Source organism: Dama dama, chromosome 32 (assembly GCF_033118175.1).
Source record: "Dama dama isolate Ldn47 chromosome 32, ASM3311817v1, whole genome shotgun sequence".
NCBI classification, from domain to species: domain Eukaryota; kingdom Metazoa; phylum Chordata; class Mammalia; order Artiodactyla; family Cervidae; genus Dama; species Dama dama.
In genome coordinates this window covers 47,880,961-47,898,501 of record NC_083712.1, presented here as the reverse complement: position 1 = coordinate 47,898,501, position 17,541 = coordinate 47,880,961, and the positions used below count along the sequence as shown (strand labels likewise).

General features: G+C 45.1%; 1 protein-coding gene and 1 long non-coding RNA gene across 6 annotated transcripts in view; one reads left to right on the top strand and one right to left on the bottom strand.

Moving 5' to 3' along the window:
* Positions 1 to 17,541, top strand: part of LOC133050455 (ubiquitin-conjugating enzyme E2 E2) — a 352,912-nt gene that overhangs the window by 240,750 nt on the left and 94,621 nt on the right. The window contains exon 1 of one of the 3 annotated variants that reach the window (XM_061134624.1): positions 16,591 to 16,942. The exons of the other annotated variants lie outside the window; for them this stretch is intronic. Within the exon in view, the coding sequence (XP_060990607.1) occupies positions 16,662 to 16,942 (281 nt within the window). The 5' untranslated portion in view covers positions 16,591 to 16,661. Of the gene's footprint in view, positions 1 to 16,590; positions 16,943 to 17,541 lie in introns of those variants that run through there. 3 annotated transcript variants of the gene reach the window in all.
* LOC133050457 (uncharacterized) lies at positions 5,569 to 16,745 on the bottom strand. Of its 3 annotated transcripts, none has more exons than XR_009691621.1 (5): positions 16,580 to 16,745; positions 12,322 to 15,748; positions 9,291 to 9,485; positions 8,012 to 8,108; positions 5,569 to 7,104 (listed from the first exon to the last, which is right to left on the bottom strand). It is a non-coding gene; the product is annotated as an uncharacterized LOC133050457 (long non-coding RNA). The 3 variants fall into 3 exon arrangements; XR_009691622.1 differs by having other exon boundaries at positions 5,569 to 8,108; positions 12,322 to 12,618; positions 12,978 to 15,748; XR_009691620.1 differs by having other exon boundaries at positions 5,569 to 8,108.

Below are 17,541 nucleotides of genomic sequence, written 5' to 3'. Positions count from 1 at the left end.
GATTAAAAGTTGTCATTTAATTGATTAAGGAAATGCATCTGCAACAATTTTAATACTTTGGTAGCTATTATAATTAATAATTATAGAATAAATATATAATAAAATGTAATAATTATAAATAATTCAGTATAATCTGTGTCCTTGATAATACTATGCATTTTATGTTGTGCATTTAAAAACATTATTCTGAGAAGAGGTTCATAGGCTTTACTAACATGCTGGATGAGTCATGAGCAAAGAAGAGGTTCAGAACTCCCGAGTTAAATGGAAGGAGACGGGCTTCTAAATTCATAGAAGGCTTCTTTCCACTCTGTCAACACAGTGAAAATGACTTGAGCAAGAAATAAACTTCTGTTTAAGTGAAAACGATATAAGGAAAAAAAGAACTTGTATGGAAGAAGGTCCTTATGGGATTTTATCCACATGCTCTTGTAGAAAGAGCATTAGTTTTTCTGAGAGTTAAGCAGCTCTCTGCTCTTCACAGTCACTTTGCATGGTCTTTCCTGATCATCCCCAGCAGTCAAAAGAAGCCGCAGCCTGTCTGCTTTGCGGCTGGGCCTTCAGACCAGACGCACACTCTGGTACCTGCCTGAGCGCAGAGCTCTGCTGGTTCTTACTGTAAAGTGCAAGTCAGGAGTTTGGGATTAGCACCTGCTCAATATGAGACAGGTAAACTGTTATACATGAGACAGAGAGTCAGCAAGGTCCTACTGTATAGCACAGGAAACAATATTCAGCATCTTGTAATAATGAAAGATTATTATATAATGAATGCTGAAGCTGAAGCTCTAGTACTTTGGCCACCTGGTGCGAAGAGCTGACTCATTGGGAAAGACCCCGATGCTGGGAAAGATTGAAGGCAGGAGAAGGGGACGACAGAGGATGAGATGGTTGGATGGTATTTCCTTCTTCCCTCACGTCCGGTAGGATCGCCTTCAGTCATTCTGCAAAACTTCCTGGGAAAACTTTCCCAGTTCGCTAGCTTGCTTTCTTTCTTCTCGAGCTCAGGAAAAGATTTTCTCTCTCCTTCTTTCTTAAAGCAGTTTATTTCTTTTCCTTCCCTCGTGTATTTAGTTACTGTGAGTTTGAATTAATTAAAATGAATAAATGAGAAATGAAAACAAACAACCTTTAGTAGACAAATACATTTGCACTTAAATATTGCCTGAAAACAGATGATTAAACTTCAGAAGACCCACAGATTTATCTGGTGACAAATTATGAATATAAAACATTATCTTACCGTTTTTTGTTTCTATATGTAATGCCTAAAATTCCAATTAACATCATTGTTAACTGTTCTACTGCTGATAAAGGTAACTTTTCAATCTTTCTCTGTTACTTAGATGTTGAGAAATACAGAATTTTTTGTTACTTTTTAATTTCATCTTTATTTTTTATGGGAATATAATTGATTTAATGTTGTATTAATTTCAGTTATGCCTGTGTGTGTGTGCGCTAAGCCGCTTCAGTCGTGTCCAACTCTTGGCGACCCTGTGGTCTGTAGCCTTCCAGGCTCCTCTGTCCATGGGATTCTCCAGGCAAGAATACTGGAGTGGGCTGCCATGCCCCGGTCCAGGAGATCCTCCTGACCCAGGGATCGAGCCTGCATCTCTTTTGTCTCCTGCACTGGCAGGCGGGTTCTTTACCACTAGTGCCACCATATACATACATCTATTCTTTATCAGATTCTTTTCCCACTTAGGTTATTACAGAACACCAAGCAGAGTTCCCTGTGCTATATAGTAGGTCCTTCTCGGTTATCTCTTCTGTGTGTAGTAATGTGTAGGATTCTATGTTCATGAAGCTGACAGTTTGAGAGAAGAGGGCGGCACAGAGAAGCCCTCTGGCCCCCAGACCGTGTTTTCTCTGAGGCTCTCCTGCAGCGCTTGATGGCCAGCCCCCGGCAGAGTGCCCCCAGGCGCCCGCTCAGACCCCCTGGCAGAGTGCTCCCGGGTGCCCGCTCAGCCTCCCCGGGCAGAGTGCCCCCGGGCACCCGCTCAGACCCCCAGCAGAGTGCCCCGGGGCGCCTGCTCAGACCCCCTGGCAGAGTGCTCCCGGGTGCCCGCTCAGCCTCCCCGGGCAGAGTGCCCCCGGGCACCCGCTCAGACCCCCGGCAGAGTGACCCTCGGCGCCCGCTCAGCCTCCTCTGTTTGGCCCATTTCTGGTCCACGTCAGCCCCTGGCCCCTCCTTCCCGTGAGGTTCCCTCCCGGGAATGGGCAGCAGGAATCATCTCCGTTTCCCCCCCTTACTCCGTCACTGGGCTGGCTGTGTTTCCAGCCCCTGGTCACTGCTTGGCTCGGAGAACGGATGCTGTCCAGGCCCTCCTGGTATTTCTGTGACAGGGTCAGAAAGGCCACTCCGACCTGGCAGAGCCTCCGGCAGGTGTTTCTGTTGTTAGTGTGTTGTTTCTGTCCTCCCCGTCCCTACTGTCTGGGAGAAAGCGTGCCTCAGAGGTTCTGTCTCTGAACCATTTTTCTTTTCTTCTAATTTGTTTATTTCTAATTTGGAGGGTGATTGCTTTATGGTACTGTGTTGGTTCCTGCCTACATCAGCGTGAATCAGCCTTAGGCATACACGAGTCCCCGCCCTCCTGAACCTCCTCCCACCCCCTCCCCGTCCGGCCCCTCGAGGCTGTCGGGGAGCGCTGGTTTGGGCTCCCGGAGTCTCGCAGCAATTGCCCACTGGTGTCTACTCCCCACACGGTAATGCATGTTCCCACGCTGCCCTCGCAACTCGTCCCACCCGCTCCTTCCCCAACTGGGTCCACAAGTCTGTTCTCTGTGTCTTTGTCTCCATTGCTGCCCTGCAGACAGGAGCATCAGTACCATCTTTCTCGATTCCTTATCTATGTGTTGATAAATGACATTTGTTCTTCTCTTTCTGACTTACTTCACTCTGACTTCCCAGACTCTAGGTTCATCCTGATTGGAGTTTTTGTAAAACATTCTTAGGAAGAGGGTCCCCTTCTCTTTTCACCTCTTCTTCCTTAACGTCTTTCTCTTGGTCTGCATGGGTAATAACTTTATTAGGAATAGGTAGCACAGTTCAGTTGAATAAAATGCAATTCTTAAAGTTTTAATCCATAAGTCAAAGTGTCAGTCAGTTAGGCTTTATGGAGAAGCAGGAACCTGCCAGGAGATAAGAGTGAGCTTTTCTGCGAGTTTATTGTTTAAGGGTGATTAACCCTGAAACAGAAGCACATCTCAGGTTTCAGGTTGTATTTCTAAGGGAGACACACACCTCTCTTTGAAATCCTGAGCCAAGTTTGCAGACATATGAGCAAGTCTTTCATTTTTTCCTGACGTTTGACTATTCTAGTAAAAGGAAGAACATGTTTATTGCTGTTTATTCTAAGAGAAATATACTAATATGTGATAATATCGTAATTATTGAAACATAGACCTTTCACCTTCACTGAAATTAGTTTTACCACCATACAAGGCCATTGGGTTGGAAACCTGATCATTACAGGGGAGCCTAGGAATACTCATGATATGTCTACAAGTTGAGCCTTTTTAAAGAGAAGAATTAAAAGCCTGAATTGATCTGTCATCCACAATCTAAATAAGGTTCTGAGTTTAAGAACAGAGGAGTCACTGAGTCTCTGGTAACTTATTGGGCTTTGGAAATGGACTACTACAAACCCAAGAAAAAGCAGGGGACACCCAAGAATTCCTATTCACTGTGAGTTGTAATCTATCCTATTAGTGTTTGGAGTTCACCTTCCCTTTCCACATTGTTTCCAGCATTGCCTAAATAACCCAACCAACAAAGGTGCTTTGTAAAGTAGACTTCCCTTATCCAACGTGGTTTTATCAACAGTGATTTCCTTTTCTCTGTGTTCTTGTTGCTGTTGTTTTTGAAATTTAGAAAATAGTGTTGGTGTTTTGATAGCTTAGGTATTTTCATTTAATTTTTATTATATATATATGTGTGTGTATATATGTAGTATAGTTGATGTACAATGTTGTGTTAGTTTCAGGCGTACAGCCAAGTGGTTCAGTTATACGTACACATACATCCATTCCTTTTCAGATTCTTTTCCCACTTAGATCGGCAGTGGTGCAGTCACTCAGTCATGTCCAATTCTTGTGACCCCATGGACTGTAACCCACCAGGCTCCTCTGTCCACGGGATTCTCCAGGCAAGAATACTGGAGTGGGTTGCCATGCCCTCCTCCAGGAGGATCTTCCCGACCCCGGGATTGAACGTGGGTCTCTTGCACTGCAAGCAAATTCTTTACCATCTGAACCACCAGGTCAGCTTACAGGGTTTTGAGCAGAGTGCCCTGTGCTATACAGTAGGTCCTTGTTGATTGTCTGTTTTATATATGGTGGTGTGTATGTGTTAATCCCAATCTCCTAATTTATCACCCCCTTCCCCTTTGGTGGCCTTAAGTTGTTTCATATGTCTGTGAATCTGTTTCTATTTTGTAATTAAGTTTGTTTGTATTATTTTTTAAGATTCCACATATAAATGACATCATATGATATTTGTCTTTTACTTCACTTAGTATATTTTCTTAGCACTGATAGAGGGTATAGACATTAAATATAATTATTATACTAGATACATTAAGGTTTATGGAATTGACAGTAGAACATCACTGCAAGATATTTACCCACTGTTTAAATGTGATGACTCTAAATGGTTTGATTTTCCATTCTGTGTCCAGTGTTTAATAGATTATTCTTTTGATACGTCCATCCTGCATATTATAAAAGCTGTTATAGGAGTTGCTGCTACCCACATGACAGTAAAAGTTACATGAATAATCAAATTGGAAATGTTACAGCAATAACCGATGAATCCCAGAGTTTAGTATTTTCAATTGCAACGTTGATTTATCTCTGGAAATTTAATTTCTTTGTGTTTCTTTTATTAAAAACATTCTCTGCCTTTATCTTAACATTATTCTGCTGAACTAAACACATGTAATCATTTAAAAAACTGCAATTTTGAAAATCACATTGTGAATACTTAGCATGCCCTGGTCATAAACAGTATAATTGTGTTTTCAGTGAATAAATTTTTGGCCTAAAATAGGAACAGCTCTTATATGAATTAGGAGAGCTTCTTTTGATATTTTGCAAATCCTTAGCCAGCTGTGAACTTAGAACTAAATCATATTACACTTCACAGAGGAAGCAGTTCATTATGTGCTAATGTATTTTTTAGGAGCTTTTTTATGACTCTTTTTGGTTTGGAAAAAAATGTAACTTAGACATAGATACCTACATATCATAGATACCTCAATGTTCCATATATGTCTTTTAGGTTTTGGTTTATTTCTAATCATCAGGAATCACTACTTTTTGCCAAACCTGTTTTGTTCACCATTATTTCTCACCACCAGTCAAATGATATATTTACTTGTTTGCTTGCTGTTATCTTCCCCTTATTAGAATACAAATTTCATGAAGTTGAGGCCTTTGGATTTGTTCAGTGCTAAATGTATTACCTAGAACAGTACCAGACACAAAGGAGGAGTTTAGGATAAATTTGTTGAATAAAGGAACCAATAAATTCATTTTTTAAACATTTTTCTTTTATTTAACATGTTTTGAATATTTCTTTATGTTATTAAAGAGTAAAATACCTTTTTAAAAAAAGAAGCCGTGGTCCATAAAATCAGTCAAATATAAATCAAATCCAATGGAGGTGTTCTCATAACTCCACGTTGGTTAAACAGATTGTCAACAACAGTTTACAGAGTCTATATTCTGACCACCACGCCCTTTTTGGAAAAAAATAAAAGGACAGAAGCTTTACAGTATAATTATCCTAAAGAGTGAATAATTCCATTTGCAACAACATGGATGGGCCTAGAGATTGTTGTCATGCTAAGTGAAGTCAGAGAAAGACAAATACCATTGGTGTTACTTATATGTGGGATCCAAAAAAAAGGATACTAATGAACTTACTTACAAAACAGAAATGGACTGGCAGACTTGGAAAATAAACGTACATTACCAAAGGGGAAATGTGAGGGAGGAGGGGTAAAGTAAGCGTTTGGGATGGACCCCACACTGTGTATGTATGTAGTAAACTCTGCACCTCTGTGTGTAAAATAGCAAGGACCTGCTGTAAAGCGCAGGGAACCCTTCTCAACACTCCGTAATAACCTACTAATCTGAAGAATAGGTGCATGTCCACGCATGACGGAATCACTCTGCTGCAGACCTGAAACTAACACAACATTCTCAGTCAGCTGTAATATAAGATAAAAATTAAGTGTAGAAGTTATACAACTTAAAGTTATAAAATAAAAAAATTCATGAAGGTACAATTGCTCAGAAGAGAACAGCCCCCCTGAAACTGGAGCGCACCCACCATCCCACGTGGAGAGGAGCATCGTGGGCCGAGCGCTGCGGTTGGACGCAGCGCGCAGCCTCTCTGCGCGGGCGGAGCGGACCGGACCGGCAAGGCGGAGCGAGGGCGCTGGGCAGAGGCGCGCAGGCCTGCGGGTCAGCGCGTGTGCGCGTTATTAGGCCCAGCAGTTTGCCGCTTGTCGGATTGCCTTTGAGAAACCCCTGAAGCTGATGTTCTCTGCTTCTTAGTTCTTTTTAGTTCTTTCAGTAAAATAAGAATCCTACACTAGGCCACGTTCAATCATTTTTGCCTGCACCCCGCAGTCCTTCCCAGCTCTTTCAGATGGCTGTTGAATAGCAGCTTCCCTTTGATGTACATATTATACCCAACATCTTAGCTAAGCCAAATTAGATTTTGTATGCATCAGGGCTCGAACCGGGGTAGGACGAGAAAATTCAGTTCTGCCGGCTTTGTGAAATATCGTAGTGGATTCTGAGTCTGGCGGTCACATGTTAGTGATCCCACACATCTGTGTTTTCCTCGCAATTTCTCCCCTGTAGCTTCCCTTTCTTTTTTCTCTGTCCCTCGCTGTCTCTCCTGCTTTCTCACGCGCACGGGTCGGGGGCAGGTGTGGGCCAAGTGGTCGGCGCACCGGCGTCCTGCACGGCCTGCTGCCCCCGGCTCCGCTCTCCCGCAGGGCTCTCTGCGTCTTTATCATTCTTACAGTTTCCCTTCTGAACCGATCGCCTTCGTATCTTCACGGACAGACATCTGACCGGCAAGTGTGTCTAGGAGAGAAGATACCACTTCTGGGACTGCAGAACCGACAAGCGCTTTGCATAGCCATCCACAGTCACATTGGAGCCGGCGTCCGCCCCGCTTTTTAGAGGTCACAGGAATGGTCATCTGGACAGTCTGGAGTGTGATAGGCCCTACAGAATCAAGTGACCATAGACCAAATCCCAACCTAGTTCTAGGGTTTTTATGTCACTTCTCTTGAGTATTCAAGTAACATGTTTGCTTCGGATGAAATCTTGAATGATTTCAAGTCTTTGGATGAAGGGGGAGGTGAGTTTGGGAAAGTATTTTGAGTTCCTAAGATACCATGATCTAAAACACTGCAAAGTAGCTTCGGCATCCCAGCTCACTTTTCTTTTACTATATATTCATTTTCACTGAGCTGAGTAAAATTGTAAATTCTGTAGCACAGAGGAGTTGAGGGAGCCAAGGATCAAGCAAACTGAATTTGGACATTTTAACTTGAATGTGTATAAAGACAGATCAGTTGAAATCTCCCCACCCTCACATCTCCCCACAACTCCCCCCAAATCAAATAATTTAAAACTGTATTGATTTTATGAATAATATTGGTGAGCAGCATCCTGTTACCAGTAACATCAGTAAAACTGGGATGCAGCTAACGTAACACATACGACAGTATTTGGGGGACGGTCTCACTGTAGAGAAATGAGTTATCATGTCCTGTCCCTTAAGTTTTAACATAGTCAAGCTGAGCATTTGTACACAGAGGAATTTTCTTTAAAGGAAACCCAAGAAAGACATTGTTTTTTGCCATAATAGAATTTTAAATTAACTGTTCGATTTGGAATAACTCTGGATTTGCAGGGAGGTTGGAAAGATAGTACAGAGTCTTTCCAGGTACACTTCACTCAATTTCTCAACTTAAGTTCTTACCTTATTAATTTTTATAATAAGAAAAAGGCTCCATTTTATAAAGAATAGAGCCTGAGTAGACACGACTACTAAATAATGTGGTATCCTGGAAGGAATCCTGGAACAGAAAAAGGACATTAGGTTAAAACTAAGGGACTGGCAATATAGTGTGCACTGTAGTTAATAACAGTGATGAATCAGCGTGAACTCATTAATTATAATAAATGGACTAAACTAATAGAAGATGTTAATAATAGACTAAAGTGGCTGTTGAGTATATGAGAACTGTGAACTCTTTGCCATGTTTCTATAAATCTAAAATTTTAAAATAAAGTTAGTTTCAGAAGTGTCACCTTCCCAAAAAACAAGCTCAGTATACATGTCCATTCAGTATCTCCTCTGCCCTCAGCACTTTGCTCAGTGTTACAGTGTCAGTACTTTGTGGATTCACACGGTCCATCAGAGGACATCCTTTGGGTTTCTGCTGTGTTCCTGGCCCTGCTGCACCTACATTAGACGCGGTGCCTGCACCTAGGGTCTCTGGTCTGCTCAGGGCAGCAGACAGCACAGCCTGGGGTAAGACTACAGTGGAGATGGAAGTTGTGGGCTTGGGCAGCCAGGGCCTGGGGGTGGACTGGTGTCAAGTGTTACTAGTACAAGATGGCTAACTCTGAGACGGAAGCAACGCACCAAAACCAAAGGAAGTGTAAACAAATGTCTGATAGTTAGAAGGCAATAGCAAAGGTATACAGTGTTCAAAAGAAAGAAGAGTCATGAGAACAATTAGATGCGATGCTGACTCATTACCTGTAGGACTCGAAAGTGCAGGATTACTAGTCCCAGTGAAAGTCCTTACATAGAAGACTGATGTGAAAAAGGAAAATACTAACAATGTAACCTGCAACTTAGGCAGAAAACCCTTTGCCATAAATCCCAGAAGTATTTTTGATCTGTCTCCTGAAGTAAAGGAAATAAGAGCAAAAATAAACAAATGGGACCTAATTAAAAACTTTTGGACAGTGAAGGAAACCATCAACAAAACAAAAAGACAACCTACTGAATGGGAATAGGTATCTGCAAATGATATGACTGGTAAGGGATTAATATCCAAGATATATGAACAGCTCATACAACTCAATCTAAAAAAAAGTAATAATTGGTTAAAAATAGGCAGAAGAACTGAGTAGATATCGTGTCAGAGAGGAAATGCAGATGTCCAACAGGCAAATGAACAAATGCTCAGCATCACTGGTTATCAGGGAAATACAAATCAAAACCACAGTAAGATATCACCTCTCACCTGTCAGAATGGCCATCATCAAAAAGTCTACAGAAAGCAAACGTTAGTGAGGATACGGAAAAAAGGGAACCCTCGTACACTGTTGGTGGGAACGTAAATTGGTGCAGCCACTGTGGGGAAAAAGCATGGAGGCTTCTCAAAACACTGAGAATAGAACTGTGACATGATCCAGCAATTCCACTCCTGGATGTGCATCTGGAAAAAAACAAAAACAATAAATAAACACTAATTCGGAAAAAAAGATACATACATCCCAGTGTTCTCAGCAGCATCATTTACAATAGCGAAGATATGGAAGCAACCCAAGTGTCCCAGCACCAATGAATGGATAGGGAGATGTGGGGTATATATATGTGGACTATTACTCAGCCATAAAAAAGAATGAAATAATGCCATTTGTGGCAACATGAAGGGTATTATGCTAAGTGAAATAAGTCAGAAAGAGAAAGACAGATACTGTATGATATCACGAATATGTGGAATCTTAAAAATTCCATGAACTAGTGAACATAACAAGAAAGAAGCAGACTCAGAGAAATAGAGAGCGAACTGATGGTTACTTGTGGGGGGGGGGGGAGTGGGAGGTATAAGACAGGCTCAAGAATATATCATAAAACATGGGGAGCACAGCCAGCATTTTATAATAACTAAATGGACCATAGCCTTTAAAATTGTATAAAAGAATTAAAAACAAGGGGGAAATAAAAGCGGCAAAGAGCAGAAGCAGTACTTTTGCTCTCCTGGATGAGAAGCTGATCTTGACTAAAATTGCAAATCCAGGTCTCTCTCGTTTCATCATCCTTTTACCTACTGCGTGCAGGGAATCATCATTAAGTTAGAGGTGCAAAAAATTAGAGAAGATTCAAAGAACCAGCAGAGACATAAAAATGGAAACTAAATGCCACTGTAAAAGCCACGACATTGCTCAGTACCAAGGAAAAGACCGTATCTCCCTAACCTTCCAGTAATGGAAAGGTTATTATCAAAAGGGCAGTGATATGGTCTCATTTTCGTTTGCTTAATGATTTCTGCCCTAATTTTTATTTCTTTTCTTCTGCTTACTTCATTTCTTAATAATTTTTATTTTTGTTATATTGTTTTTGGCTGCGCTGCCTCTTTGCTGCTGTGTGTGGCTTTCTCAGGTTGCGGCGGGTGAGGGCTACCCTTCCCTGCAGGCCGCGGTTTCTCATCCTGCCGGCTTCTCTTGTCGGAGCGCAGGCTTCAGTAGCTGCAGCGCAGGCTCCGTAGTTGGGGCGCACGGGCTTACTTGCTCCATGGCCTGTGGGATCTTCCCAGCCTGGGGATCGAACCTGTGTCCCCTGCATTGGCAGGCAGAGTCTTATCCAGTGCACTGCCAGGGAGGTCCAATATGGTCTTTTAAACAGAAGTAGAGGGAAAAGCCTTAAATTTGGCAAAATTAAGCATAAGAGAAAACTTTCTAGTTAAAAAAATTAAACAATGACTTTAAAGTCAGTAATAGGAGGAAGCTGCCCTCTTTGATTTAGACAGATGTCCTGCCCTTTGTTGGAAGTCTAGAAACAGATCACTGTTTCCAGCTATTCAGGTAAATAGGGTACTGTTTGGTTTGAATATGATATTAGATAGTAACAACATTTTAGCAAGTCTATAAAATATCAGTGACTGTTTTGTGGTCCTAACACAAATATGACAGTGGATTTGGACCTGGGTTCCCAAAGGGAAATTAAGTCCATCAAAAGCAAAGAAGAATCCCAGCTGGCAGAAGCAGCACTTGACAGATTCAGATAAGACAGGGTTTTCCTGTAATATATTCTGTTCTGAACCTTTGTTTCAGCTTGAACATTTCTATTTCTTTAAATGCTATTCCAGCCAGTCCACCTGCATCAAACGAATAATAGCTTTTCATAAGTAGTAACAGTTTTTTTCTGCACGTAGATAATAGGAGCGGCCCATCTTTAGGAGCAACGTTGTTTCTCTAGACTCAGACTCCTCTTACTTTTTTTTTCACAGGAATTAATTACTGGGTGCTTTCAGAGCTTTGCTTTTATATACTACATATATTGTAGGCACACTATGTCCTTAGCGTTTGTTTCCGTTTATAAAGAATACAATTAGCCTTTTTAATGTTTAGTTCAGTCACAATTAAAGCTCCCCTAATGGCTAGGGATTGGTCTTTCCAAGGCTGAGAAGGTGTTTTTAATTATTCATTCCTCAGTTTGGTTCTTACAGCAGCCTCAGCTGTGCTTTATTATTCAAAGGTTAATGCAAACGGAGAAGTGGGTAAATTAAATCGGCTCAGCAGCCGGCGGCCCTCAGTGTGGGCAGACCCCGGAAGATGGAGATGGGCAGTGAAAGTTCCTTCTCCCGCTGCAGCACTGCCAAAAGTAGAACCGCGAAATCCCTCAGAGGTGGCCCACGTCGACGGGAACTATTAGGGGATCCTGCAAATCGGTGGTTCTTACGTAGCACATCTCCAGGAAAATCTGTGTGTGTTTTGCTTACAAAGAGAGAAGGCAGTGGCCGAAATCAGAAGGATGGTCATAGCTTCTGTTGAAAATGGATGTGAATGCCATGACTGATGAACTTTGTGTAAGAGTAAATCAGCAAGTTGGGAAAGATGGTTTAGATGACCTTATTGGCAAGACAGAAATAGAGACACGGGGTAGAGAACAAGTGTACGGACACCAGGCGGGGAAGGAGGGGGCATGAATTGGGAGGCTGGGACTGACATCTCGACACCACTGATACTGTGTATAAGGCAGGTCACTGAGCAGAACCTAGCGTACAGCACAAGGAAGTCTACTCAGCGCTCCCTGAGAACCTAAATGGGAAGGGAATCCGTGAAAGAGGGAGATGCGTGTGTGTGCACCGCTGAGTCACCTGGCCGTACGGCAGAAAACCAACCCGGCACTGTGAAGCAACTACACCCCAGTGAGAATTCACTTAAAAAAAGAGGAGATCAGCAAGCCGGGTGTTGGAAGTCACTTGTGTAAATGCTTTACAAGGGCTGGCGGCAGAGTCTCCCATGAAAATGAGGGCATTTTGGACTGACCTTAGACAGCTGAGCAGTGTGGACATGTCGTAACCTGACCCCAGGAGCCAAGCAGGGAGCAAAGTGTTTCCAGGGCTTCTCATTTGCTTCCCTTTGAAGACCGTGTGTTCTTTTTAGCCAGACTCCTAAGGATGCCTGGTCGCCGCAAGGGCTCAGAGGGATGACACAGGGCTGAGGTTCTGTGAGCACACCACACGTCGAAGAGGACCGTCTGAGTCTTCTGTTGCCACGTTCTCTCTCCGCCACCGGGCTGCCGACTGTGGCTGGCCTCCTAAAAATTCCCTAGAGGTGACCATACTAAGTAAAGCAAATCAGAGAAAGGCAAATACCATATGTTATCACTCATACATGGAATCTAATTTTTTTTAAGGATACAAATGAACTTTTTTTGCAAAACAGAAACAGACTCACACACTTAGGAAGAACTGTGTGGTTACCAACGCGGGGAGGTGAGGGAAGCGGTAAGCGGGGAGGTTGGAATTTACATATACATATAAAATAGAGAACCAGCAGGCACCTGCTGTGTGGCAGAGGGGACTCTGCATAATATTCCAAAGAAGAACAGCTACTGATATATGTTCAGCTGAACCACTTTGCCATATGCCTGAAACCAGCACACCATTGTAAATCAATATGCAGATAAAAGTATAAAAGACCTTCATGTCCAGCTGGGGAGGCGCCTGTGCCAGGAGCCCCCAGAGCCCAGTCAGGGCCCCCGTTTCCTCTTCACGGAGCGGGTACGACAGGTGGGCCCGCGCCAGTTCCCTGTGTTTACTCCCAGGGACCGCAGCCGCCTCTGTCTTCTCATCGTTACTGATGGGATGAAAAGAAAGAAGGACAGATGATGACATCCGTGCAGGTCACTGAAAATCTAAATTTTTTCTAAAGCACAAGCTTTCTTTCATGAAAGCTGTTGTAGAGTAGTCGGAAGTCCAGGTTTATGAGATTTAATCGGGGTTTAAGGAGGAAAGAAGTAGGTGGCATCATCCCAGTTGAGGCTTATCATCCCATCGCACCAAGTTGTGGCGAAGGTTAAAAGAAGGTGATGCTTCTGAAAGGCTTTGTGAACTCTCTAAAGCTGTCCAGATGGAAAAGAGTGCTAAATCCTAACTAAATATTGCTATAGGAAGATTGTTAACTAAGTCGCTAAGCATTTGTCGGAGGTTGGGGTTTACACGTTTTCTGTGACCGTAACGGCTCTTCTGCTTTTGTTGGTCCTTGTCTGTCCGTGTAGCCAGTTCTCATCTCTCCAGCAGAAGCGTGGGAGCTCTGCTGGTACCTTTGGGTTTATCACCAGGGCCGCCACCCCTTCGTCTCTCCCGTCCAGTCTGCGCTGAGCCCGGCTGTCAGAGCGCCGGGTGGGAAGGAGACGAGCCTTTGAATGAGGCCATCCAGGGCGTGAGACTCAGTTCCAGCCTTTACTGTGTAACCTTGGACGAGCCCCTGACCTCCCCTGAGCCTGAGTTTCCGTTAAGAGTAAGATCACAGAGTGGCAATAATTGGAAGGAATTTATGTTAAGGGTAATAGTTACCACCCGCTGTTTACCCAGAGCTGTACTTGACACTTGATGTGTATTGAATTCTGAGGACAGCCCCACGGGTGAATAGCGTTCCCTTCTGTAGAGCGGGATGGAACAGGCCTGGCACGGTGTCTGGGATATGGCGATCGTACTCTGTCAGGGGGCTTCGTTGTGTGATCCCCACTCAGAAGCTACGTCGGTGTCAGCCTTTAACGCCCATATGCCGCCGACCTGCAGCTCTTTTCCTAACGTAGGTTCTGTTCGGTGGACCTGCGTGCTGCCGCTGCTCCCTGAGGTGAAGTGAAGTGAAGGCCACTCAGTCGTGTCTGACTCTCTGCGACCCCATGGGCTGTCCAGTCCACGGAATTCTCCAGGCCAGAGTACTGGAGTGGGCACCCTTTCCCTTCTCCAGGGGATCTTCCCAACCCAGCGATCAAACCCAGGTCTCCCGCATTGCAGGCGGATGCTTTACCCGCTGAGCCACGGGGAAGCTGCTCTCTGGACCACAGTTTGAGACCCTCCGTGAGTCCATCGCCTGTGACAGTGGCTCTCAGCCCCGCTCAGTTCTCAGCCCCGGTCAGTTCTGACCGAGTTGGTCTTGGGTGGGACCCGGGCTTTTTTTTTTTAGTTCCAGAAGCAGTTCAAACATGCTTTTAAAAGCACGAGACTCCCCTTATTCTCAATCCCGATTTACTCACTAAATGTGTGTGTGCGCTCAGTTGCTCAGTCCTGTCCGACTCTCTGTGACCCCATGGACTGTAGCCCCCAGGCTCCTCTGTCCATGGGGTTCTCCAGGTGAGAAGACAGGAGTGGGTGGCCATGCCCTCCTCCAGGGCATCTTCCTGACCCAGGGATCAAACCCACGTCTCTTGCATCTCCTGCCTTGGCGGGCGGACTCCACCACTTCACCCCCTGGCAAGCCCGTGTGTGGAGTTTCTTGGTTGAATCTCTGGAGGGGGCAGAGAGATTAGTGATGGAAGCCCGCAGCTCCCGGAAGTGTGACGTTAGAAGACCCCCCCCAGACCCCGGGCGCTGCCGCAGCCCTTAAGGCCCTGCACTGCCCCGGCTCGGGCCCCCGGGGTGTTTGCTGTGCTCCGGAGAGGGAGCCCGCTGTCCCCTCCCTGCTTTTTACCCGTTCCCTCCTGTGCCTGTGGGAACAGACTTTATCTTTCACACGGTCCGTGGCAGAGCCGGAACTCAGACCTGGCTCTGTCCCCCTGAAGCCGTCTCCTCGACCACCTCGCTGTCTTACTAGCCCAGTGTCCACCCAGGTGTGTGTTATTTTTCAACAAACACTTCTTAAGTCTCTGTGTGTGCAGTTTACTTTTGCCACGAGTCTTTTTTTTTTTTTTTAATTTTTTAATTTATTTTTGGCCGTGCTGGGACTTCTCTGCGGCACACAGGGTTTCTCTAGCTGCAGTGGGTGGGGATCCGCTCTAGTTGCGATGCTCAGGTGAAGTTTCTCATTGTGAGCCTCTCCTATGCTGGTCTCTCTCATTGCGGAGCACAGGCTCTAGCATGTGCAGGTGTCAGTAGTTGTAACTCCCTGGCTGTAGGTCACAGAGTTGGTAGGTGGGGTGCACGGGCTTAGTTGCTCCCCGGCATGTGGGATCTTCCCGGCCCAGGGATCGAACCCGTGTCTCCTGCATTGGCAGGCGGACTCTTTACCACTGAGCCACCAGGGGAGCCTGGCATTAGCGTTGTGGTTGATTTGTTTCCTCTCCTCTGGGCTAACCTTGGCCTCCAGCCAGCGGGTGAAAGAAAACGGTGACCGTGGGTCTTAGGGCTCATGGCAGCATCAGGGATACGATGAAAAAAAAGCACGCCGCTTGCAGGATATCACAGCCAGTGTACTTTGTTGGAGTAAGTTAGGCAGCTCCCTGAAGCAGTTGTTGCTCACTATTTTCCTGGGGAAGAAGCAAAGATGGTCTCAGCCAGTGAGAAATGTATCCAGTATATAGGAGGTATCTAACCTCCTTGAGAAACCGAACTGCCTTGCTGGTAACTCTGTATACAAATAAACACATAAATCTTAGCTCCCTTAAGAACCATTAACTGTCCTCACGTTCTGCCCTGTCTTAAGGTTCAAATAGAATTTTTACTTTGGTATCATTTAAATGTCAGAAAGTTGTAAAGCTGCCTTTGAAATGATACCAGGGAATCCTGCATTCCGTCACCTTCAGTGGTACCATTTTGGAGAGTTGCAGCGTTTTGAGAAGGATATGGCTCCCTGGAACCTGCACCCGGGCAGCAGTGCCTGTCTGCTTGTCGCAGGCTTCTTTAACCTGCAGATAAGATCAGGGGACGCATTAGAGCTCTCCAGCCTTCCTGTCTCACTCGGGGGTGGGGTGGAGATCTTCCCTAATAAAGACGCAGGAAGTGCCTCCTGGGCTAGCTCCTAAATTGTTCTCACAGTGCAGATAAGACAGGCTAATTCTGGAGGCCTGGGGACCCTGAGAGCTGTCATTTCTCACACAGACTAGAGAAAATGCACAGGAATTGAGGTGGGGGTGGGGGGACAAAAGCAGGGTGGCAAGAAATGGTAGGTTCCCTAAAGAAATGAAGAGGGTCCTCAAGGATCACTATTTCTCCTCTGAAAAATTTAAAAAGAGAGAATGTGGTAGCTGAAATACAAACGGCTGTTTACCAGACCTCTGGATCTGCCCGGAAACCTGCCCGGGATGCGCAGCGCGGGAAAGCCCAGGGCTCGCCTGGTGGCGCAGTGGTTAAGGACCCACCTCTCCCTGCAGGGGACGGCGGCTCCGTCCCTGGTCCAGGAAGACTCCACACGATGCGGGGCAGCTGAGCGCCCGCACCACGATGCTGAGCCCACGGCTGCAGCTCCGGACGCCCGAGCCTCCAGAGCCGGTGCTCCGCAGCGGGAGAGTCTGCCGCGTGAGAAGCCTGCAGACACAGCGGCAGAGCGCCCCGCCCCGGCCAGGAAGTACAGACAGGAAGGAACTGGTTAAAGAAGGAAAGGAAAATCCAGACGTCGGTCTTGCTCTTGGGTCTCTTGCCTTCAGCAGAGCAGCTCACAGGCACAGCGGCTTTTGCACGTGGCTTCTCCGGTCGACTCCGGTGTCTGACGGCGCGGTGGTGAGGTAGGAAGGACTCTTGCTGGAGTCCTTCTCTAGGTGTGGGCTGGGGCGAAGCACTCCGCTTTTCTGACCCTTCATTTTATCACCTTTCAAATGAAGGCTTCGAAACTGAAGTGGTCCCCAGTGGGGGAAGAGCTTTTTCATTTTTTCAAATTATTTCCTCCCCACCCCCACCCCCACGCCTTTCGTGATGCTAAGAATCGCTGCTGCAATGGGTCATTTCTTCTGCAAGGAAAGAGTACATTGAAAAAGACTCAAAAAGAGTGAGACTAACTCCATCACCCTATTGCTAGAGTCCTCTCAGCTCATGTAGGATTAAAAATTCTATAATTCAGTATTTTAAGTAACGCTGATTGATTTTATGCCTAATTGTCTCAGTCGCTGGGATTCCAGTCCCATTCTAGTGCTCGCTTCTGTGTGATGAAAAAGTTGAACTATTGATAGATGGTTTCCAAGGTCTTTATGATTCTAACCTTATTTCTAACAACCCAGATATGTAAAATAAGATGCAGTTCTTTTTGACTCTGTAATGTATCTTTGTGCTTACAAGTGAGTCTTAGGAAATTGGCTTAGAGTGGAAAGTAAGAATATAGACAGAATAC